Source organism: Nannobrachium achirus (assembly GCF_963921795.1).
Source record: "Nannobrachium achirus genome assembly, chromosome: 23".
NCBI lineage: Eukaryota > Metazoa > Chordata > Actinopteri > Myctophiformes > Myctophidae > Nannobrachium > Nannobrachium achirus.
The window spans coordinates 22,271,392-22,296,386 of record NC_137830.1 but is presented as its reverse complement, the minus strand read 5'-3'; the positions used below and the strand labels follow the sequence as shown (position 1 = coordinate 22,296,386).

At 42.7% G+C, this 24,995-nt stretch overlaps 2 protein-coding genes across 2 annotated transcripts in view; both read left to right on the top strand.

Moving 5' to 3' along the window:
- LOC308308801 (striatin-interacting protein 1 homolog) overlaps nucleotides 1-8,006 on the top strand; it is a gene marked incomplete at both ends in the record, with an annotated part of 74,313 nt that extends 66,307 nt beyond the window's left edge. The window contains 5 exons of the mRNA XM_080754253.1: nucleotides 1,373-1,473; nucleotides 2,569-2,635; nucleotides 4,057-4,161; nucleotides 4,835-5,039; nucleotides 7,753-8,006. Of these exons, the coding sequence (XP_080610379.1) occupies nucleotides 1,373-1,473; nucleotides 2,569-2,635; nucleotides 4,057-4,161; nucleotides 4,835-5,039; nucleotides 7,753-8,006 (732 nt within the window). The remainder of the gene's footprint in view (nucleotides 1-1,372; nucleotides 1,474-2,568; nucleotides 2,636-4,056; nucleotides 4,162-4,834; nucleotides 5,040-7,752) is intronic.
- Nucleotides 8,007-22,659: 14,653 nt separating this feature from the next.
- On the top strand, nucleotides 22,660-23,760 carry LOC308308799 (C-C chemokine receptor type 4-like; the record flags this gene model as incomplete). Its single annotated transcript, XM_080754251.1, has 2 exons — nucleotides 22,660-23,058; nucleotides 23,167-23,760. The coding sequence occupies 2 exons, from the start codon at nucleotides 22,660-22,662 to the stop codon at nucleotides 23,758-23,760; spliced, it is 993 nt and encodes a 330-aa protein (XP_080610377.1).
- Nucleotides 23,761-24,995: the final 1,235 nt, after the last annotated feature.

The following is a 24,995-nucleotide window of genomic DNA, read 5'->3' as shown; positions in this document are numbered from 1 at the left end:
TGTATTTTGGATTCATGACAAATTTTCAGATATTTAACCACTTGAACCGTCAACAAACTTGACCTTTCACTCTGTACTTTCCCCTCTACACCAAACCTTGTTGCCAAAAATAGCAGATCTACAAGCTTGTGAGCTTATAGCTATTTTTGGCTAAAGTTCTCAGAATATGAACACTAGGGTTCACATGGTTAATATAAAAAAGAAGGAAAAAAAAAGTTCCTATCATTCAAAGATTTGGAGGACCCCCTGTAGTAACTCTGAGGACCCCCTAGGGGTCCCGGACCCCCTGTTGAAGACCCCTGTCTTAGAATAAATGCACCAAATCTCTGTACAAACATGCGTACGTCTGTAATACATGTAACTCGCGAACCGTTTAACCAACCGGATTCGAATTCGTCACTCGTGTCGCAGACCACCCGAAGGAGTGCAGTGACCAGCGCCGAGTCGTTCGGATAGGCGGTTTTCCAGAACCACCAGAAAAGGCTCTTGCCGTGGCCCAAATGAGCCAATTCATTCCTAGAATCTAGGAATGAATACTATTTCCAATAATAGTTGTAAGTGCAGCTACAAGTTAGTAAAATAATAATGTTAATGTTACAGTAAGAGTATAAATCAGTCTGAAGCATTCAAAAATATCATTGTAAATGAAATATCATGTGATAATGTGTGTGAAAAGCGTGGTATAGGAATGGCATAGCCGGTCTAGGAAAAGTCTAGGACCTAGACTTTTGTTGAACATATGGAGGTTGCTCTAATACATACAAACGAATGAACCGGTCCTAACCTATGCAATAGCATTCTATAAGCAGCAGTAAACACTAGTTGTCAACTAAGCATAGGCTACTTGTACTGTAACCATTTTTATTATATGAATGAATGAGTTCAACTTCTCACACCGACGGGAGGTGGAAGGCAGGCGCGCACAGGCAGGCACGCGCACGCACGCACGCACGCACGCACGCACGCACGCACACACACACGCACGCACACACACATACACAGAGATAGAGACAGTGCCACGAGGCAGAGAGAGCGAGAGAAAAAGAGAAATGGACACACACAGCTTGCTAGTGAGAAGTTAACTCTTACCGGTTTAACTTTTTAGCACGGTTTGGCAATGTGCAACCAGCGCAAGGCAGGCTGATGGCTTTAAGTGGACACTGCTGTAAGTTTAATCATGGACATTGCCTCATGAAAAAGGACGTTACGATACACATTTCATCCGCGGTTATCCAATATTAATTAATAATTATATTTGATTGACCCAAATCCGCCCAACCGGCGGTTAACCGCGGCTAAAACCGCCATCCGCGCACCTCTAACGCCGATGCACACATAGATTAACCTTCCTCTTGTTCCTCTGCTCCTGCAGTTTGAGATCGTCTCCCAGCACCTGGTGTTTGCCAACTGCATCCCACTCATCCTCAAGTTCTTCAACCAGAACATCATGTCCTACATTAGTGCCAAAAACAGGTAAAGGAGACTCTGAATACTTAAAGGACAACTCCGCCCTAAATCACTTCTGGGCTAATTTTCCTACTTGTATTGATCCACAAAGACTGTCCATGGGGTCTATTAGGCAGAAATGCCCTTGTTGTCCAGTTTCCCCTTCAGAACGTAGCAGCTGTCATAGCTTAGAGTGGAGCCTATAAGCCTATCGCTTTTACACTATTTGTTGTGTTCAAAAGTGATTTTCTTTTTCATGAATGTGGTACTAGTTGTCATTACAAACACATCCATGCCTTGGTTGTCCCACACAAGCCACCACAATCTCATAAATAATGTTTTGGGGTGATCATTCGGCACAAGTGCCAATCAAAGTGACTGCACTGGCCAATCACAGGGTATCATTTCTTGGATTTCTGCCAAATAGACCCAATGGACAGTCTTTTTGGATCAATACAAGTAGGAAAATGAGCCTAGAAGTGATTTAGGGCGGTCCTTTAAATCCCCCACTTGTGGTTCTCAACCTTTTCAGGCAGCGACCCCCAAAATAATCATTTTTTAACTGGGGACACCCCCACCCTGACGAGTACTAAGAGTTGAGGCATTACATTTTGTATATCACAGTTCTATTGTCGAAATGTCTGCCTTTAATATTTGACAATTTGGCCAATGTTTAATTTGTCATTTTAGAAGTATTAAAAAGTCCTTCAATTGTCACTTTAGAAATGTGCATATACCCCCTATACAGACACTTAAACTTTGTGTTGGTTTGTTTACTGTTGAGTGAGAAAAACAATGTTGCACATTAGGTTAATCATCTGGGGACCCCCCCAAAATAATTTGGGGACCCCCCTGGGGGTCCTGACCCACAGGTTGAGAACAACAGCCTTACATCCCCATCCAGTGACTGATTATCCTGGGGTTGAGTATGAACTTAAAATGTTGCTTTTTGTAAACCGTCGTGTGTGTGTGTGTGTGTGTGTGTGTGTGTGTGTGTGTGTGTGTGTGTGTGTGTGTGTGTGTGTGTGTGTGTGTGTGTGTGTGTGTGTGTGTGTGTGTGTGTGTGTGTGTGTGTGTGTGTGTGTGTGTGTGTGTGTGTGTGTGTGTGTGCTGTCTTTGCAGTATATGTGTGTTGGACTTCCCTCACTGTGTGGTCCATGAGATGCCCGAGCTGACCGCAGAGAGCCTGGTGAGCCCACATCTGTGTGCTGTAATTAATGGACCCTGTCCCCACGGCCATGAAATTCCCAGAAATATTTAGAAATTAGATGTGTTTTTTTCTTCTTTTTTCAGTAAAGCTGTGCATTGATTTGGGCTATTGATATTGTTTTAAAAAGAAAATCTAAAACATGTAAAAGTAGAACTTTGCACAAGATATGTAACAAGTATTTTTTTGCAGAACGGTAATGATTGCTGCCTAAATGTACTGTATGTGACAAAACCAGATCTACAAGCTCATTTTATCACCATTCTATGCTTTATTTGTGCTACACCACCTGTCTTTGGGAATTGCACGTAGGAGTAAGAGACTCGTTATTGCGCTGAATGGTTGTTACATAGAGCTGGAAATTGGGTTAAATATTCTGGAAAAGTTTTGGAAATTCATTGGTTAAAATGTGTGGGAACCCTGATGGACCCATTAAGTCAAATTAAGACTCATGTTTTCACTGCCAAGTATTAGGTGTCAGAACCGGTTTGCTGAACACAGCCATAGAGATTAACGTTGACAGTTGTGATAGTGTCCATTTAACCCATTTAGGCCTGAAATTATTTTATATTTTAGCTAAAAATAGCAGATATACAAGCTCACAGCGCGGCACCGAGTGCTGTGCTGTAAGCTTGTAGATCTGCTATTTTTGAAAAGGCACGAATATATGTATTTTTAAAGGACAACTTTAGTTTTTCACAACAAGGGTTCATATTTTAGATTGTAATTAAAGAAATTAAAAGATGAGTGTTAAAATGTTTTCATTTATTGCTTTCTATTGTTTTAGTAATTTTAGTGTTTTTATTTACAAGTGGCTAAATATGTCTTTTTAGACACAATAAGCTGGGAATTTCTGCCCCCAACCTGGGGGCATTGCATGCAAATCAAAACCGTTAAAATCACTGAAACGATAGAAAGAAGTAAATGAAAACATTGTAACTGTCAACTTTTCTTTTCTCTAATGACTATCTATAATATGAACCCTTTAAAGCGAACATTTGTAACTCAAATGTTGCTTCTGGGGGTCCCTGGAACTAAATATTTTGATATGGGGGTCCGTGGCCAAATACATATCATTTGGGGGGGGGGGGGGGGGGGGGGGTCCTTGACATGAAAAAGTTTGAGTACTACTGACATAGAAACATAGTTTTTTCAAAAAATCTTAGAAGGATTTGAAATATTCAGAGACTGTTTTTCACGATTTTTCAGAAGATCTACAAGCTCACAGCGTGGCACTCTGTGCTGCCCTGTGAGCTTGTATATCTGATATTTTTCAATAGTTGAAGTACCCAGGGCCCAGAATTTGGTGTGACACCCCTACACACAGCCACAGAGATAATGTTGACAGCTGTGATAGTGTCCATTTAACCTGTCGTGTGCTGCGTGTGTATGTGCATTTCCAGGAAGCAGGCGACTGTAATCAGTTCTGTTGGAGGAATCTGTTTTCCTGTATCAATCTGCTGAGGATTCTCAACAAACTGACCAAATGGAAGCACTCCAGGACCATGGTAAACGCACACATGCACGCACACGCACGCACGCACACACACACACACACCAAAAATGTTTTGCAAAAATCGGCGCTAGAAGAGGGCCATGTGAGAAATCAGAGGCTGGAGGTTGTGGTTTGCCACATAGACATAGAAAGGTAGACGCCTCCTTTGGCTAGGGGGCGTATGCATTGAGCAACTAAGGGAATCTTCATCGCTTCCGTGTTCATTGCTTCCGCGTGCGTCACACATACGGAAGTCGGTAAGCCAATCAGAGGCAGGTGGGGGCTGGTCTTTACGTATGCAGCCTGTAAGAACAGCTGAGCAGCGCAACATCGAAACTGGCTCTGTTGAATTGAATTGTAGTCCTTGGATAAGTCCCGGAAAAGACACGCTGTGATTGGCCAGTAGTCACTTTGACTGACAGCGTTCCCTTAGTTTTTCCAGGAAGTCCGGACTAGAACTTTTGCACATCGCTCCAATTAACTGCAGAGGCGAACGAGGCATCTAGCTCTTTATATCTGTGGTTTGCCAGCCCAAGGAGTGTGTGTGTGCAAAGTTTGGCATGGATAGGGGCAACGGTGGCGGAGATAAGAATAGGGGCAAAAGTGTGACGTGACGGACAGACTGACGGGGGGACGGACAGCCGGTGGAGGTTTTCATAGTAACATCAGCTGTCCTCTCCCGTCAGATGCTGGTAGTGTTCAAGTCGGCCCCCATCCTGAAGAGGGCGCTGAAGGTGAAGCAGGCCATGATGCAGCTGTACGTGCTCAAGCTGCTGAAGATCCAGACCAAGTACCTGGGCCGCCAGTGGCGCAAGAGCAACATGAAGACCATGTCGGCCATCTACCAGAAGGTCCGACACCGCCTCAACGACGACTGGGCCTACGGCAACGGTGAGGAACCAAATAATTAACAAAATAATGGCATCCAATGTGTTATGACCTGAACATTTCCTTAAAAATATCTTCTAAATCCCAATGGTTTTCTGAAAAAATCTGTGGTGCTCAAAGTTTTTAATGTCAAGGACCCCTAGAATTATATGTATTTTGATCGCGGACCCCCATCTCAAAATATGTTGTTCCAGCGGCAGCGACCCACCAGAAGCAAAGTTTGGAGTTAAAAATGCTTCGCTTTAAAAATAATATATATTCAAAGATTTGCACAAATGTCCATGTTTTTAAAAAAAAATGCAGATCTACGAGCTCATAGCACGGCACCGAGTGCAAGGCCTGGATAAATGCAAGGCCTGTTCAACAGCTGGTGAACGGAGCAGAGTGTGTTTCCATGGTAACAGGGCAGAGAGAGAGAGAGACCTTGACTGTTGACAACCTCTTTCGATTGATGCTAGACACTAGGGCTGTCACGATATGACATTTTACATGACGATTAATTGTCACTCAAATAATTGCGATTAACGATTTAATTGTGTTTTTGTCGTTGACAATTACATTTCTGTTTGGCTTTTAGGCTTTGAAGTTGCACACGGTAGATATGACACATAACCTAAATATACAAAGAAATTACAGACATATTTGACAACTTTATAGAACATTGATAGTGGAAATAGCCGATCTAGCTTGTAGATCTGCTATTTCCACTAGTTTTGACTTAAAAAAATATACATATAAACATTTTTCAACATGGAAACGATTATGACGATTATGAAAAATAATCACTGATTATGTCAAATAATCACTGATTATGTCAAATAATTGCGATTAGACGATTATGTAATAATTGTGACCGCCCTACTAGACACTGTACAAGATGTCTTCCATGCAGGTATATCTTGGTCACTGGTTCTTCTCATGTCTTTTGATTATTTTGTGATCTCTTTTTCCTCCACCACAAAGGTTAAGAATGTGAGTTAGATACGCTATTTAGACATAAGCTAGTTTCATTGTGTACCTGGTATCCGATAGTTTCAAATGTACAGAATGTCATTTAGATATCAGCATGTTGTTTAGACAGATGCTAGGTTCATTGTCTAGCTCTAGCTGGTATGCAATAGTGTCAAAATGTACAGAATTGTATTTAGATAGCTTGTTTTTTAAACAGCTACTAGTTTCAACTTTACAGAATGTCATAAAAGGTGTCTCCACACCAAACAGCCGACAAGAAACTCTTTCCAACTCCTGGCAGACTGACATGACAGTCGGTGACATTTAGTGGCAAACTTCGCATTTAAAGGTCGGACGACGGAAGACTGCATTCAGACGAGACACACATGAGCCTGCAGTGCTAAACTGGGGTGTTGCCAGGTTTGCTCATTATAAGCGACTTTGGTCTAACTTTCCTGTAAAGTCTCTAGTCGCGGGTTGCTTTTTTTGGGGGCTTGTTTCTTAAAGGAGTAGTTCACCCCCAAAATGACTTTTTTTCTATTGATTACTCACGCCATGGAGAGTAGAGTTCAATAATATTTTTTGGTTTTTGTCACATTCCTAAGACAAAAATGTAATTAGAGTAAATTTACCCCCATTGATTCCGGATGGTGACCCGTTTCGAAACGGGTCACCATCCGGAATGAATGGGGGTAAATTTATTGTTATCACATTTTTGTCTTAGGAATGTGACAAAAAACAAAAAATATTATTGAACTCTATTCTCCATGGCGTGAGTAATCAATAGAAAAAAAGTCATTTTGGGGGTGAACTACTCCTTTAAGTGTAAAAACAAAAAAGTAAAAAAACAAAGTTGTCCTTTAAAATGTGCTACGGGAGCAAACTAAATGTCCACTCTACAGGAGTATCAAGTCTACCGACCAATTGAAAAAGACTGAGCAGGCTCGGTTTTCCATCGATGGGTTCCGCCAGCCCTATCGACACTCGACAGCAAGCGCCTCTTGCCGACAAGCTGCCGATGGCTCCCGGTCGGCAACAGACGCTTTCTGCCGCCTTCCGCCGCCGACGTCGTCCAAAAATCGGTGCAGTTAAAAGACAGCTTTAGATGTCAGCATGTTGTTTTAGACATATGCTAGGTTCATTGTTTACCTGGTGTCCTATGAGGCACTACATTGTTCTCTCTGCACTCTACGTTGTGATTATTTAACTTGTTTATTCACTCTGTTTACTTCGATCTCGCAGTTGTGTGAGGTAGTGGTTGGGAGCCACTGCCTCAGAGAGGGCATACAAGCGGTGCGGAGCGAGCGGGGAGTGGAGCGCGCTGGGAGCGGAGCGGCGTTAACTTGGCATCTAAAGATGGCGTCTTTTGTCACATAGGAAGGATAGCTGTCCATTGAGCTGAGGCTCGTGGCTCACGTTAACCGTAGGCACTGGCAGTGGGCTCTTTGTGTCGGGATTGGGAACGCTTGTGGCAAAGGAGACACGCAGCAAAATAGGCCTGCTTTTATTTATTTTTCTGTTTTGCCTGTGATCGATGAACTGAGCGGAGCGCGGAGCGAGAGATGCGCAAATCAGGTTGAGCGACGGAGCAGCCCGGTGGCCGACCAGAGCGATTAGTGAGCGCAGCGGGACATGAGCCCTCTGTAGCGGGGAGCGGGATTTCTTCTCGCTCTGCTCGTATGCCCTAGAGAACTGCCCGTGTGACCTTACATAATCTCTCTCTATCTCTTCCACTATTCCCCCCCCCCCCCCCCCCCCCACCAAGACATCGACGCTCGGCCGTGGGACTTCCAGGCGGAGGAGTGCGCGCTGCGGGAGAGCATCGAGAAGTTCAACAGCCGCCGCTACGACCAGAACCGCAATGGCGGCGAGTTTGCGCCCGTGGACAACTGCCTGCAGAGCGTGCTGGGCCAGCGCGTGGAGCTGCCCGACGACTTCCACTACAGCTACGAGATGTGGCTGGAGCGGGAGGTGTTCTCCCAGCCCATCCAGTGGGACGGCCTGCTGCAGGACCACTGATGATGGGAGAGGGCAGGGGCGTCACAAGGGGGGGAAAAGTGGGACTAAGTTACTAGGGCCCAAGGTGGAGGAGGGGCCTGGAATTATTTTATACTTTAGCTATTGAAGGGTTAGTAGCAGATCTACAAGCTCACAGCGCTGCACAGAGTGGCGCGCTGTGAGCTTGTAGATCTGCTATTTTTGAAAAGTCTCACAATGTGTGCAAATCTTTGAATATATGTATTTTTAAGCGAACATTTGTAACTCAGAATTTGCTTCTTGGGGGGGGGGGGGGGTCCCTGGAACAAGATATTTTGAGATGGGGGTCCGCGGCCAAATACATAATTTTGGGGATTCTTCACGTAAAAAGGTTTGAGCACCACTGACATAGAAACATAGAAGGATTTGAAATATTCAAAGACTTGCAGAAATGTTCATGATTTTTCAAAAATAGCAGATCTACAAGCTCGCAGCGTGGCACTCGGTGTCACGCCATGAGCTTGTATTTCTGCTATTTCTCAATAGTTAAAGCACAAAATAATGCATAATAATTCGTTCCCAGTCTAAATGGGTTAAACCCCCTCCCCCTATGAAGAACATTAACGGGGGGCCCGCAGTGAATCTAGGATTCACTGCGGGTCAAATTGGGTGTCAAATTCTGTCGCCCAGAATTTGGTGGTGACACCCCTGAGAGGCTGCTGCAGATTTGAGGGAGGGAGGGAGGGATGGATGGATGGATTCAGACCTGGGCAATAGTTTATGGATGCTCTATCGCTACAGCAGATGGAGCCCTGGATTTTGGAAATCGTAATATGGTGACATGACATTAAGTGTTCACGTCAGCCCTACTTTTATACTTGTCGAATGTTTTAAGAAAATGTGAAAATTAAATGTCGTTCTTTTTTTGTATTTATTTATCAGATCAAATGCAAAAGAAAAGAAGACATTATAATGTCACAATAGCGATTTTATCGTCACAGTTTTTATATTATCGTCACAATACTGATATTGAGGTATCCGGACACAAGTATCGTTCATCCATATCGCCCAGACCTTGAGGGGGTTAAAGGACCGAGGTTGAGGATAGAACATTGCATCACAAACAACCACGCGCACAAACGTAGATGCCACACACACGCACCCTCTGAACACGACACAAACGTGCCTATGACTACTGTGAGCCTACATGTACCCGACGAGCTGATCCAGAAGCAACACCCACACCCCTTGTTGCAAAACAAACAAGGGTGTTTTTGCCCCTTTTATTATCAAAGGACCACTTTTATTTTCAACCCTGTCTTCATATTATTGGTCCTCCTCACTAAAGGGGGACACACACCGGCTGCGGGCGGCTGCGCAGCGTAGCGTCGCAGTATCGACGCGCATGATGTGCCGTAAAACCAACGTAAAAAAAAAAAAATCCCCTGGCTGGTGGGGAAAAACATTTTCACCGCGCGGCAGCGCCTATAATTAGAACAGCGGAGCAGCGGGCGCCGTTGTGGGTTAGTTCAGAGGTCTTCAACAGGGGGTCCCCAGAGTTATTACAGGTTGGCCTCCAAATCCTTTGTGTGATAGAAACTTTTTTTTCCCTTTTTTATATTAGCCACGTGAACCCAGTGTCCACATTCTAAGAACTTTAGCCAAAAATAGCAGATCTACAAGCTCACAACGCCTCGCGCTGCGAGGCGTTGTGAGCTTGTAGATCGGCTATTTTTTTTCCCGGCAAAGAGGTTTGGTGTAGAGGGGGGGAAAAAGAGCACATTAAGTACAGAGTGAAAGGTCAAGTTTATTAAGTATTGATGGTTCAAGTGGTTAAATATCTGAAAACACAAATTGACATGAATCCAAAATACGCTGATAATTGTGCTGTCAAAAGATGAAACTATATGGAATCTATTAACAGGTTGTGGGGGTCCCTGCTACATCTCTCTCTCAACTAAGGGGTCCTTGGCCTGAAAACAGGGAAGACCCCTGGCATAGGCAGGTTTTTGAACAGTCCATAGCCGAGTGCCGACCCTCTGAGACGAGGAGTGAGTAGATGGAAATTGTGCCATCTTATAATGATCATTAGTGAGCACAAATGATATGAAGACACGGTTGGAAATAGGTTAAGTGCTCCATTACGTTGGCGTCCTATCTACTGATGAACATGTATGTCTTTGTACGCGGTTTTATGTCTGTTTTATAAAGAGAAAGACATATTAAATTAATAGTTTTGGTTCAAAATCGAATTTCTTTTTTCTTTTTTTTGTGGGGTTTGAGGATAGGGGTCTTTTCGTTTTTATTGCAAACATTGTGCTTTATTTTGTGTAAATCTGCCAGTGTCCGCTTTTTTTTTCTTCTTTTTTGTGTATGTAAGAAAAAACAATTGATTGAGATTGAGAATAAAACCAGGGTAATTTTGATAATGTTCATACTAATGGGCAGGGGGACAATTCCTTAGAATGTGGTAGTGAATGATGCGTGTAGCACCAAAAACCTAATATCCAGCGATAGGTGACGAGTTGCGTGTGATTGTGTATGTGAGGACGTTGTGATGGTTCTTGGAAAGACCAGTAGAAGTTTGCTTGAAATGGGGGGGCTGTGGGGATTGATGGCACTTGCTTTGACCCAGAGCCTCGAGACTCTTTATCTGTGATGCCATCCTGAGAGACTTTGTTCGATTGGTAATCCTAACCGGGGATAGCCACGAGATTGTTAAAATCAGTGGTTCTCAAACTCAAAACGTCTTTTATTTCCAGGACAGTCTGGTATACAGTACATTAGGCCACGGACCCCCACACCATATAACAGTGTACATGGAACCAAAATGGTCCATTTGGCTTCCATTTGTACACTTTCGTGGTTACAGACCCCCCCCCCCCCCCAAGGACCCCCGGGGGTCCCCATTGTGAGAACCACCAGTTCAAATGACGGCTGTGAACAGGGGCGTCACAAGGGGGGTTGGAAAGTGGGACTGAGTTACTAGGGCCCAAGGTGGAGGGGCCTGGAATTATTTTATACTTTAGCTATTGAAAAATAGCAGATATACAAGCTCACAGCGCGGCACTTGATGTAGATCTTCTATTTTTGAAAAGTGCAAATGTTTGCTTGAAATATACGTATATTCAAACTTTTTTCAAATTTTGCTTCTGGGGGGTCCCTGGAACTAAATATTTTGAGATGGGGGTCCACAGCCAAATACATATAATGTTGGGTGTCCTTCACATGAAAAGGTTTGAGCACCACTGACATAGAAACATAGGTTTTTCAAAAAAACCTTTGAAGGATTTGAAGCATTCAAAGACTTGCAAAAATGTTCACGATTCTTAAAAAATAGCAGATCTACAAGATCGCAGCGCGGCACTCGGTGCCGCGCTGTGAGCTTGTATATCTGCTATTTTTCAATAGTTAAAGTACCCAGGGCCCAGAATTTGGTCCGACACCCCTGGCTGTGAAGGAAGAAGATGGCAGCAGCGCTGCTCTCAGCTTGGTCCCTGCCCTCGCCCGCTTCGCGCTTCCGTCCGGCCTGACAACGGCACAATAAAAACACTGAGCTTCCACGTGGCCTTGGCGAGCATTCTGCCACTCTCGCCGGTGAAGAACAGAGTCGTCACACACGCACAAAAAAAAAAAAAAAGGTGCTTTCGTTTATTTTCCTCCTCCTTCCTGTCTCTCGGCACCTCGAGTCATTTGCTCACCCCAAACTACCTACGCCAGAGTTCCTCGAGGTTGATCTTTGAAGCCTAATTTGCAGTACACTCGGTCGCATGTTTTTATCGACGCGTTTATCGTTCAAAGATTAGTCGTTTTCATCGGGCTTCGTGGTTATGTGACAAAGCATATGTTGGTCTTCTAAGTAGTGATGCGCGGGTCTGCTAAAAAAAACGCAATAGCCCGCGGGTTCTGATATGCTTCAGATGCAGTTGTTGTGGGTGCAGGTGGGTGGGTCAGCCCTGCCCCCAACAAAAATGTATGGTTTGGCGGTAATCTATGAACAGATATTTTTTTCAGGTTGGGTAGGGTTAGACCTCTCAAAAGAAAACAGAAATATATTAAAATAAAACAGACCCACGCATCACTACTAATCCTACGCATCATCCTAAATATCCTGGAATGCTCTAAAGCACACAGAAAAGCACAGTGCATGTTTCTCCCCCATATCCTTTGGTTTGGTTTTGCAGTTGTTACCGAACAACTGTTTTGGTCCCGAAGCTTGGCTTAAGCCAGAGGGGTCAATTGGCTCTTTTCGACTGCAACCTCCACCTCAGTGGGGGTATTTCTGAATGGGGATGTTTCTAAGTGGGGGTGTTTCTGAATGGAGGTCTGCCCGCAAAACGGTTATAGTAGGCCTACTTCTGAAAAGTTTCTGTTTCTGGAGGGTTCTGGATTAATACGAAAAACAAGGTCCACACTGGATCATGCTCCAAAGGTTTAAATCTTATTTTTGGTTCCTTTTTTGGCACCATAGACGTGACGTTTTGAGCCTCACGGCTCTTCATCAGACCATCCAAGGTTCTGGATTGGAAGGGTTTTGTAGGTGAAGAGAGCCAACACTATCAGTAGTTTGATCTCCCCGGCTTAAGGAAAACAAGGTTGAGTTTCGGTGCATCATCTTCGAACAGACCGAGACAGATCTTTATAAAGACAATCTATCGAGTGATTCTTCTGTCCAAAAAGCTGCATTTTTTAAATATTTGGATTGGTTCTCCTTCATGATGCCGAGCAATGTTTCCGGCACACTTAAAGCTGTGCAGTTTTTTTTTTTTTTTTTTACCTAAGTAACGTTGGATTTTATTCCACGTTTGTTCATTGAATAAGCTGTTTTCTGGAGGGTCAGTTCTTTGAAAATGAATATTGTGTTACGTTCTTCTAGATTCTCAGGTTTATGATGATGATATATTGTGAAAGTTTTAAAGAAGTCTCCTTGCTATAATGTCTAGCTCACTACTTGTATGTGTGAATAATACACAAATTGTCGTCACAATCTTAACCTATAAAATAACTGACGCACTGAACATTTACTGTGTAGACTACTGTAGGAGTATTGCATTCATGCAGTCGGTGAATAATGGCTGAATATGAAGTTGTATTATGTCATGTTTCAGACATTTGTTTCATTGCATTTTGTGCCAAAGTTGAGTGCCATGATTTTGCTATTTAATTCAATTTCTTCATCGTTGCCTCGTTGGGGGCCATGGCCATGGTCATATGTTATTCTCTGGTCAGCGTACGACTTTTTGCAATACAAAACATTAATTTATACTGTGCAGGAACATGTATATTATGTTGTCATTCATCTGGTAGTAGACCAGACATGTTTAGTGTTGTATGGATGTTAGTACTACTGTATGTGTGCTTCACATCTAGGTGAATACTTGTTGAAGGAGTTTGGGGGGGATACGTGCAATTACAGATCCATAGAGGCATTATTCAATAGAGTGACACATTAGGATATTAGAGTTGCTTAATAAACCATATGAAAACATTTGGACTTTGGGTTGTATTATGTTTAATTGTTTGAAGTATCAATTGTCAATTATGCAGCCTATGGCAGGGGTCTTCAACAGGGGGTCCGGGACCCCTAGTGGGTCCCCAGAGTTACTACAGGGGGTCGTCCAAATCTTTGAGTGATAGAAACTTTTTTTTCTCCTTTTTTATATTAACCACTTGAACCCTAGCGTCCATATTCTGAGAACTTTAGCCAAAAATAGCCGATCTACAAGCTTTGCTATTTTTGGGAGCTTTGTTGTAGTGGGGAAAAGAGCAGACTAAGTACAGAGTGAAAGGTCAAGTTTAAGTATTGACAGTTCAAGTGGTTAAATATCTGAAAACACAAATTGACATGAATCCAAAATACACTGATGATTGTGCTGTCAAACAATGAAACTATATGGAATCTATGAACAGGTTGTGGGGGTCCCTCCCTGCTTCATCTCTCTCAAATAAGGGATCCTTGGCCTGAAAACGTTGAAGACCCCTGGCCTACGGAATGAGAGGCTTACTCTCAAGCAACGAACCACCGAAAATAGCGGACTTTCAAGCTCAGGAGGTCTGCTATTTTCGATGTTTTCACCAAAAGGCCCCATTAGAAATGTCAGCCCCTGCCTCTCTAACATTCTCTGGGTGTGGAGCTGCCTCTCAGCATGCTCTCTGCTGTTCCCTCTGTAGAAGTCCCTGATGCTGTGGGGTCTCGGTCCACCTAGACCATACAGGCGCTTTTGGGTGCCTTTTTGACGACCGCAGTGACCTGGCAGTCCCAAGTCGGGTCCTTCTGAATATTCGCCCCCAGGTATTTGAAGATATCTAAACCAATGGGTTACAAAATGTTTATTAGCTCATGACCCAAATAGCAGATCTACAAGCTCACAAGCTTGTAGATCGGGCTATTTTCACTACTTTTTAAACATTTGTTTTCTAATGTATGGAATTTCTTAGATTTTTCTTTTATTTCTTGGTGAAATTACTGAAAAAAAAGAGAAAAAAGTTGGGAACTAGTGATCTAAATCAGTGGTTCTCAACCTGTGGGTTGGGACCCCCAGGGGGTCCCCAAATTATTTTGGGCGGGTCCCCAGATGATTAACTTAATGTGCAACACTGTTTTCTCACTCAACAGTAAATAAACCAACATAATAATGTTTACGTGTATAGGGTTATTATGTACATTTCTAAAGTGACAATAATATTGAAGGACTTTAAAAGGCCGTAACTTGGCCCCCCAGTGACAAGGGTGACCTGGCAGTCTCTTATCTCCCGATTAGGGAGTCTTACCTGTACCTCTGAAAAAACTAATTAAATAGCACATCTACACGCTCGCAACGCGCATTGTGAGCATGTAGATCTGCTATTTTCAGAATAGAATAGTTGTGACCGGCAGGTCGCAAGTTACTATGAAAAGCTCCACCGGCTGTCTGTCTTTCCGTCTGTCTGTCACGTCACACTTTTTCCCCTACTCTATCTCTGGCACCGTTGGTCCTATCAATGCCAAACCTTTTACACACACTCTTTGGATGGCAAATCACAACCTCCAGCCCTGATTTCTAACATAGCCCCCTTCTAGCGCCAGCATCAGGCAGATTTTTGCAATACACATTTTTGGACGCTGCTCCTACAGATTTTGGCCTAAAATCACGCAAAGCGATACACAGTATCTCTAAAGTCATGTCATCTACATTGATCTGTCTCATTTCCCATATTCCCTCCTGATTGGCTATGATTGCCTTCTAAAGTTTGTGTGTGCGACGTGACGGTCGATTATCTCCCGATTGCGATTAGGGAGTCTTACTGGTGTTAAACAAAATGTAATGCCTCAACTCCTCCAACTCCAGTGCTTGTCAGGGCGGCGGGATCCCCAGTTCAAATATGATTATTTTGGGGGTCGCGGCTTGAAAAGGTTGAGAACCACTGCTCTAAACCTCTCCACCACTGAGCCATTGATGGTACAACGATCCACAACAATCTCCTTGGTCTTGCTGACGTTCAGGGAGAGGTGCTCATCCATACTAGCCTGACTGCAAGCGTCAGACTCTATCACACACTTGGGGGTGGTGTTGTGCAGTCTGGTTTATTAACCAGGCTACATCCATACACCACTGCTCCAAGGTGGCCACCTCCTCCCTCTAGGCCGAGTCGTCACTGCTTAGAGATCAGTCAAATCTCTCAGTCAATCAAAATGCACCATCACATCAGTCTGTCCCACTCACTGGCGTGTTGTTGTCAGCAAACTTCACAGCGTGGTTTGATGTCTGTGTCACCACGCGGTCATAGGTGTACACAGGGGCGTCACAAGGGGTAGGAAAGTGAGACTGAGTTACCAGGGCCCAAGGTGGAGGGGCCTTAGTAACTTTAGCTATTGAAAAATAGCAGATATACAAGCTCACAGCGTGGCACCGAGTGCCGCGCTGCGAGCTTGTAGATCTGCTATTTTTGAAAAGTTGTGAAAATGTGTGCAAATCTTTGTTTGAATATGTATTTTTTAAGTGAACATTTGTAACTCAAATTTTGCTTCTGGGGGGTCCCTGGAACTAAATATTTTGAGATGGGGGGTCCTTCACATGAAAAAGTTTGAGCATCACTGACATGAAAACATAGGTTTCTTGGCACACATTTTCACGATTTTTCAAAAATAGCAGATCTACAAGCTCGCAGCGCGGCACTCGGTGCCGCGCTGTGAGCTTGTATATCTGCTATTTTTCAATAGTTAACATTCATGGGGGGCCCGCAGTGAATCCTTGTACCCAGGGCCCAGAATTTGGTGTGACGCCCCTGGGTGTACAGCAGAGGCTCTCAAACATGTCTGACTCAGGGCACCCCTGTAATTAACTTTTTCATCCCAGCACCCCTGAATTACATTGTTAATTAACATGTTGCGCTATACGTCAATATGCAAATCTTTACCCCTAACATACAGTATGTCACGAAGGAATATCCGTTTCCATTAGAACAGACTGGAAATAACGTTATACTTGATGTTTAAATTTAACCACTTGAACCCCAGTGTCCCTATTCTAGGGGGAACGTAAAAGAGCTTGTACTGTATATCTGCTATTTTTGGTGAAGAGAGTTGGGGTGGATGGAAAAATATGTCAAGTACCGACACTTTGTTTACATCCTAGTCTAGACTAGAATGTAAACAAAGTGTCTGTCCGACAATGGCCAAAATGATTATTTTATCATTATTTTACGCTTTGTGTGGTCATTTTTGAATAGAAACCCATATATGAAGCTTATTTTTTTATAAAATATTTTCGAAACATTATGTTTATTTTAGCATCCGTTTTTCAAGAAAAAGTTGACTATAGCTCCTTTAAATGACCAGAGCTTGCTCAATTTTCAAACTATTTTAAAACGGATTGGTTTGTTATAAACCTAAGAAATGTAGTTATGTTTATTTCAGCACTGCAACTGCAAGTCATTTCCCAATCAGTAACATGACCAATCCTCCCCTCCCTCTGAGATCAGACCACCAACAGCTAGATGAGTACAAACATAATATATACCAACTATAGTCATAACAGCAATAATCATGATATATAATAAACTTTTTTTAAACCCCATGCTGCACAGGTAGCTTTTGGTGGCCCTTGATATTGAAGTAGGCAACATGCAGTACACCTATTTGAATGTTCAATGGACCAATATTATATTGAACAGCTCAACAATGATCAATGAGGTTGTGGGTAAGACTGGAACTTTGGGGGGCTGTTGAGAGGGCGGTGGCGTGGCAGTGTAGAGAGACATAGGATTTACCATCAAGTATATCAACCTGTAGTATTAGAACTGAATAGCAAAATCACAGTGGGTTCCTTTTCTCAGATGGCATTCAGTGCACTACTCATGGGCTCATACTTTCTTGCTTGGAGTAAACTTTAAATGTAAAGCCTGAAAGGAGGTAAACCAGACTCAAATACATCCATTGGGGAAAAATGTACCCATTATTTAACATCTGCATTACTTACTTTACAAGAAGACTACACAATTATAGAATGTAGAAGAATGTTTTATTTGATCATTGTTTGCCTGTTATGTCTCCTATGGTACCAGATCAATACAGCATGGAATTGTGGATGAAATGTTTCCAAATATATATTAGGCTAATGGTCCTAATGGTGGTTCAGTGACTCAAATGCTGAATAAATAATAGACCTTGATGTGAAAAGGGTTGAAAACCACTGAGGAACATTGGCTCGAAGCCAAAATTACCTTGGCTTCTGTATGTGCACACAGAGTTTGAGCTAATGGCCTTTGAAAAGGACCGTTTTGGTGAGCTTCTGTCTCACGTTGTCTTTCTGTAAGCTAAGCAGTCATTTTAGCAATATGGTGCAGCCTCAGCTTAAAAAACAGGGACACAACTAACTTCAACAGTGTATGTTGGTGACTGTCAATGCCCGAGCAAAAACACATCCTCTGAACCTATCCTCCAATTCTATGGACTGTTTTCATCTGGAATCTGCAGATGCCTGGCGAACGACCCACTCTGCAGCCTTCACCGTGCCTTCAGATGGTATCACCAGACCTCCAATTGTTTTTCAGGGTCAGCAGGTGGTAGCTCTTGTCCTTACAGGCAGATTCAGCATCGGTCACAAGGCTGGCCTGGCAGACATCACAGGACAGCTTCTTCAAAGTGCGTCACACAACAAATCCTGAAATTAGCAGTAGACAGATTATTATAATACTTAATAAGCATGGAGACTTACTTTTTTTACTATCATGTATCATGCATCAATCTAATACACCTTGAATTGTTGTTGGCCAATGATACACATACTGTAGGTCTACCCTTTGAAGATGAGCAGGGAAGTTGAAGATGGTGGGCACAACACCAGCTTTAAGCCGGACAGTCTGCCCAGTCCTGTTTTTTTTTTTTTTTTTTTTTTTCGGGCCCCGAACTGAGCTCATGCTTCCTTCAATGCATGAGGAGTGAGCAGGCCGCTTCTTATCACCTGACAGGGGGAGCTTCCCCGGTTGGACGTAGCGCGTGGAAGGAACACGTTATTCCAACCAGTTCCACTCCCCTCCATCAGGCGCCCCGGCTGGCCAGGGGGAGGCTTTATAGAGACCAGGATTACTGCATGTTTTTGTGAGGGTATCTACCCTAGGAGACACGGGGAGAACATGCAAACTCCACACAGAAAGGCCCTTTTGCCAACCCCACCTAGGGTGTGGGCACTGATGACGCGGAGGAGGGAACACGCCCCCAGCACCCACAGTGTCCCCCGGCGGGAATCGAACCCAGGACCTTCTAGCTGTGAGGCGACAGCACTACTGACTGCGCCACCATGCCCCCTAAAGTCTTCACTTCTGAAGTGCTCTCTGCAGAGCAGTGTCCTGTCATTTGCAACAAAACCATCCCTTCTTAGGGCAAGTTCCCACTGTCTCCTGCTCTCTAGGCTTTTGGGAAACCTTTAAAAGAAGAAATGAGAGAAAAGGTACCCAGATACCCCTTCTTTCCTTTAACATTAAGGTTAAGCATGTACAGTATGTATGTACAGTATGTATGTACATGCATGCATGCATGCATGCATGCCTATGCAAACTTTGAGAATAAGACAACCACACTAAAAGATTCAAGGATTGTGTAAACAGGTGGTAGAAATATTTCTAAAAGCCAGGGTCAACAACACTCTTGCAATTTTATTATCTCATAGCCCTGTTGTTCCTGTGCAGCAGAACTTGTATTGTACATAATGATTATCCTAATTATAATATAATATTGTCATATCTTACTTGTGGAAGGTGATCCCACAGGTTCTCATTTGGATACTCCTTTCATTGGAGCAGCCATAGGCAGTAAAAAAGAATCGGGCATCTTCACAACAGACTTCACAGACAGTAGGCCTATTGCTGTAAACAAAAAGCCAGCAATTCCCTGTATCAATGTATCTAAATGTAAGATATTTTTAACAAACCAAACCGCTTGGAAATCATGTAAGGATCCAGTCACACGAAGATGCATTCCGGCCCAGGTCCTGCAGCTTGGATGGCACTTCTTCATCCAGGGCAGAGGTTTATTCCCACCATTTCTGGGGAATGTGTTTTCATCTGGTTCAAAATATGTGGGGAATGGCTCTGTACCATGCTGATACTTAGAGTTTGGTGACTGGTAAATTTGTACTTTATTTATTTTTTACTGTTCGTTATCCTGCACTCCTAGCTGGGAATGATGCGAGCTGCAGGGTGTGTTTTTTTTTTAAACTTTTTTATTGATTTTTTTTTACATACAATAAACATACAATACAATACATATACTCACATACATTCACTCACATTCACATTCATAAAAATAGATCACTTTTTTTCTTCCATTTTTTTCCTTTCTTAACCATATTTTGTTATTACAGTACATTTACGTAGCTGTCTCCATGGCACCCACATACATCCCCCAAAAGCTGTTCGAAATCACTCCGTCTACCCCTAACTATATATGTCAACCTCTCCAGCCCGATGGAATTCATGAGTTCTCGGTGCCACATCCTCAATGTTGGGGATTCCACACTTTTCCAACATAATGCCACAGCACTTCTAGCTTGAAGAAGACTCAAACATTTTAATTTGCTTTGCTGGATGTATAAAGTTCCTTGGGTGAATTCCAAGTATACAGAGCTTGGCACTTAGTGGGATGGTAATTTTAAAGATTCCTGACATACACTCCAAAATATTTGCATCTTAGGAGGACACTCCCACATACAGTGAAATAAGTTACCTTTCTCAATTGAGCACTTGGTACAGATATCTGGAATGTTGGAGGACATATGGTGGAGTTTGACAGGAGTTATGTATGTTCTCATTAACCATTTATATTGGAGTAATTTAAACCTTGTATTAATTGTCTGTTTTTGTGCTTTTACACATGCCTGTTTCCACCCTGCGTCATCAATATCTTCCAGAATGTCCAATTTCCATGCATTTAATTTATCTGTTGCCGAAATCAGTACTACTAGCCCTTACCCGTTCAAAGATATGAGCTCTGAAATGGTGTGCAGTGTGTGGGTTATGGGGTGTGCACTGTGCACACAGTATATGAGGGATGGAAAGTAACTTTAACTGGTGCTTACATGATAATATGTAGGAGCATCAATCTAAGAAATACCCGTTTCGTTTAATGGCTACAGAGATACTGTGTACCGATCTGCATGATTTTTGGACAACATCTGTAACAGGCCCCCCCCCCCCCCCACACACACACACACACACCCACACCACACCACACCACACCACACCACACCACACCACACCACACACACACACACATACACACAGCTGGTTAAACATGTTGCCTCATGCTAGATGCAGAATAGATAAGCCTCATGCTAGATGCAGAATAGATAGTAGATACACCATAAAAATGCTAATATACAGCATACGATTTGTGAAAGTGACAAACGGGCTTCACAGTTATGTTAGGTGTGTTCATATGCTAATGGTGATGCGATTTCAGATCAATTGCTCCAGCCACTGAGGAGAAACGCTGTGACAGACACTCAGACAGACAGACAGACAGACAGACATTTGGAAAATTATATGTTTGATTTTCAACTAGCAGATTATAATATACAGATATGGAACCACTCCCTTCTATACTTAATGTTTTCTCAAGTATTGAAAGGGGTGGAATACACATCACGTTGTCACATTTTGTTGACATAAAGCTTCTTAACTGTAAATATTGAAAAAAATGTTCATTAGGAATTTGATATCTCCGACATAAGTGTTCAAATGAGGACATAACTCCGTCTTCATAGAGGTCCATTATTTTCTGAATACCATTAATATGCCACAGCTTAAAACCTCCATCGTTTCAGGCCAGAATAAACAGGCCGGATGCGAGCTGCAGGGTGTGGTTTTATTTATTTTGGTGGTTGAAGCTTGTTCTCCCTCCGTTTGTGTATCTCTGGACGCGCTTTGGGAAGTAAGATGCATTTTAACGAGTAAGTCCGTCCGTCTTCTTGTTAAATTAACGAAAAATGTGTCTTGTGTCTAATTTGCCTTTGTGGTTAATGTCTTCTGATGAATTTAGCTGAGAATTCTGTTCTAAATATACCATCAGTGTGTTTGTTTGTGGCATTAGGTGAGACTTAGGTTAGAATGGAGTCTTTTTTTTCTCTTTAAGATTTTCTTTATGTTATAATGCAGGCATAGGCCTACAACTTGCAATAACATTTTGTTTGAAATTAAGAGTTCAATTCACTGTCAGTGACCAGTGCTTTAATGTTTTAATGAAAGCAGGGGTCTTCAACAGGGGGTCCGGGACCCCTAGGGGTCCTCAGAGTTACTACAGGGGGTCCTTAAAAATGTTGTTTGATAGAAACTTATTTTCTCCTTTTTTATATTAACCACTTGAACCCTAACGTCCATATTCTGAGAACTTTAGCCAAAAATAGCAGCTCTACAAGCTCACAACGCCTCGCAGCGCGCAGAAAGCTACGGTTAAAAGAGTAGTTCAAGGAGTAGTAGTTTTTTTCTTCTTCTATTGATTACCTTTAAATTATTGTTTTAGGAATGCGACAAAACCAAAAGATATTATTGAACTCAAGTCTCCATGGCGTGAGTAATTAATAGGAAAAAAAGTCATTTTGGGATTGAACTCCTTTGGGATTACTCCTTTAATCTCGAGGACCACTGCATTGGGTCATAGGCAGAGGTTTCCGATTTTTGGAGGAATTAGGAGGGACTGAGAGATGGATATACGGTAGTTCGATTTCAGAGCAAGTACGCTTTCTTCTAAAACCTAATAAAATGGATGGCGGGGTGCCAACATTGGCACAGGCGTGGGTGATCACTGGCACACTGGCAGAAGTGTGAGAGAGTGCACTCATATCTTATATGCAATTTACATACTGCATATAATTCTACATTCATTCAAACTGATACCTTTGACTGGGGAGAGAGTCTGGGAGATAAGTGGGTTAGTGCTTCTTATTGCAGTCTAATGATCGTTAGGTCTACATCCTAATGTAAAAGAATATCTATATATCTTCAAAAGAAGAACCAAAATAAAGGTCATTATTTATGTCCTGTCCAAATCAATTGGAAATATGACATTTTGATGACTATCAAGTAAATGAAAATATGGCACTTCATGTTAAAAAGGTTGCCGACCCCTGCTGTATGGGATTGTGTATGATTACCCAATATGCTGAAGCCTTTCATCATAAAATGCACCTTATACCTACTCTTTTCCTTTAGAACACCTACCATGGCTACCAGTGAATCCTCTACTGACTATCCTGACTATAATGGCACTGGCACTTATGACTCCAGCCCGTGTGAATATGATGATTATGGATCCTACTTTCTACCAGTGCTCTATTCTCTCTTCTTTGTCCTGGGATTTCTAGGGAATGTGTTTGTCCTCTGGGTCAAACTATTTGGGGAGAGGATTCGTACCATGACTGATGTGGGCCTCCTCAACCTGGCCTTTGCTGACCTTCTCCTAGTGTGCTCCCTTCCCTTCCTAGCCCACCAAGCCCGGGACCAGTGGCCGTTTGGGGATGCTATGTGCAAGGTGGTCCTCGGTGCTTACCGTATTGGCTTTTACAGCGGGATCTTTTTCATCATCATGATGACCGTTGACTGGTACCTGGCTATAGTGCATGTATTTTCTGCACCAGAAACAAGAAAAGGCTCTGTTGGAATGACTATAGCTGCTGTTATATGGTTTGCTGGATTGTTATCCTCTTTTCCAGAACTGCTTTTTCTTCAGGTACAGGAGTCCCCAAATTGGAGCAAAAATGTATTCTGTGCTCCTTTCTACACACTTGAGAATGGTAGCTATGAGAATGGTACCACACCATACAAAAGGCACTTCTGGATTATCTTCAGCCTTTTCAAAATGAACATTTTAGGCTTGCTGATTCCGATGGCCATCATGGGTTTTTGCTACACCAGGATCATTAGTGTGCTCCGATTGAACCAAACACCCATTAAACAAAATGCAATCCGCTTGGTTATCATTGTTGTAGCTGCATTTATCTTCTGCTGGACGCCCTATAATGTTGCTTCCTTCTTCAAAGCATTGGAGTTGCTTGATGTCTATACAGAATGTGAAAGCAGCAAGGCAATCAGATTGACTTTACAAATCACAGAGGTCATTGCTTACTCTCACAGCTGTCTCAACCCTCTCCTGTATTTTTGTGTAGGGGGGAGGTTCAGGAGAAACCTCCTTAAGTTGATGAACAGTACTCCATGTAAGCTGTGTCAGGTTATGACCGCCCATATCCCTCAGGACAGAGTCAAAGAGTCTGATAATCCACAACAAACCCCCTGTGTGGATGAAGGCTTTGAAATCACAGCATAAGGCATGGGCGGAGTTTATGGGAGGGCAGGGGGGTGCACTGCCCCCCCTGGCATTTCTGAGCATTTAGAGAAAAAAAAAGTCTCTAGCTCATTCCTGTCAAGAGTTATGATTTTTTTAAAGAATTAACCAACTAATGCTCACTGGAGTCTAGGTTTCTCCCCCTCACACAGAGACCAGCTGGCGACAATTGAGTTTATTGATTCGAATGTTAAGTGATCAGCTTTCTCTCTCTCTTGTCTCTATCTCTGGTTGTCTGGCTATGAATATACCTGAACATACCTGCAATATCCGAACTGTACTCAAAGATTACACATATTAGGCTTGAAAGTGTAAAATGTAAAAAACATTTTAAGTATTATTATTCACTGATATTCCCTTATTGTTCATTACTTAATATAAAATTTAAATATTTGTTGTCCTGCATCAAACAACATGTTTTGTAGCCATTTAGAAATTATAGCAGAGATTATCAAATGGTTTATTTTATTCTTATTGGCACTTCTTAAACAAATATCTCTCGTACCATATTTCATGCTGCAACTGTGATACCAATAATAATGAACACAATTTGTAAAATGATACTTGTGTATGTACTTTTTATTTGGTACACTAACGTGGTCATGGACTGTGTGATAAGTTGACATGTTGTTGACATGTTGCTGCACAAGCTGCCCACCCTAGGGCAAATGTCAAACTACGCCTATGGCATAAGGGGGGAATTCTAACCATTTTGTATAAAGCTAAATTACATGTGGAAGTGATTCGGATTGTGTAGCCATAATGTACTACAAATATTTGTTATCCTCATTATTTATAGAGTGAGTTCCGACACATATTTCCGCCGCAGACAGTTGGCATTTTCCGCCGCAGACAGTAGAAAGGCAGAGCCACTCACAGATATAAAAAGCTAGATACCTCCCCCGCCGCTGCAGTTCATTGGCGCGCCTGGTCAAGGAGTCCTGGCAGAAATGGCGGAGTGTGGAAGACATACTGTCACTCAAAAAATCTGCTGGCCAATCACAGCGCGTCTTTTCCGGGACTTTCCCATTCAATTCAAAGGAGCTTTATTGGCACGTTTACAAAGCAAGTGTCAATACCAGACGTGGAGTTGGATCCAGGATTTGGTCACATTCCCATCTACATTCATTAGACAGATTAATGAATCATGTTACTTACCTGTGGAAAGTGATTCCCAGCGTTCTATTTTCCAATGTGCATCTGTTTGTACAACCCGG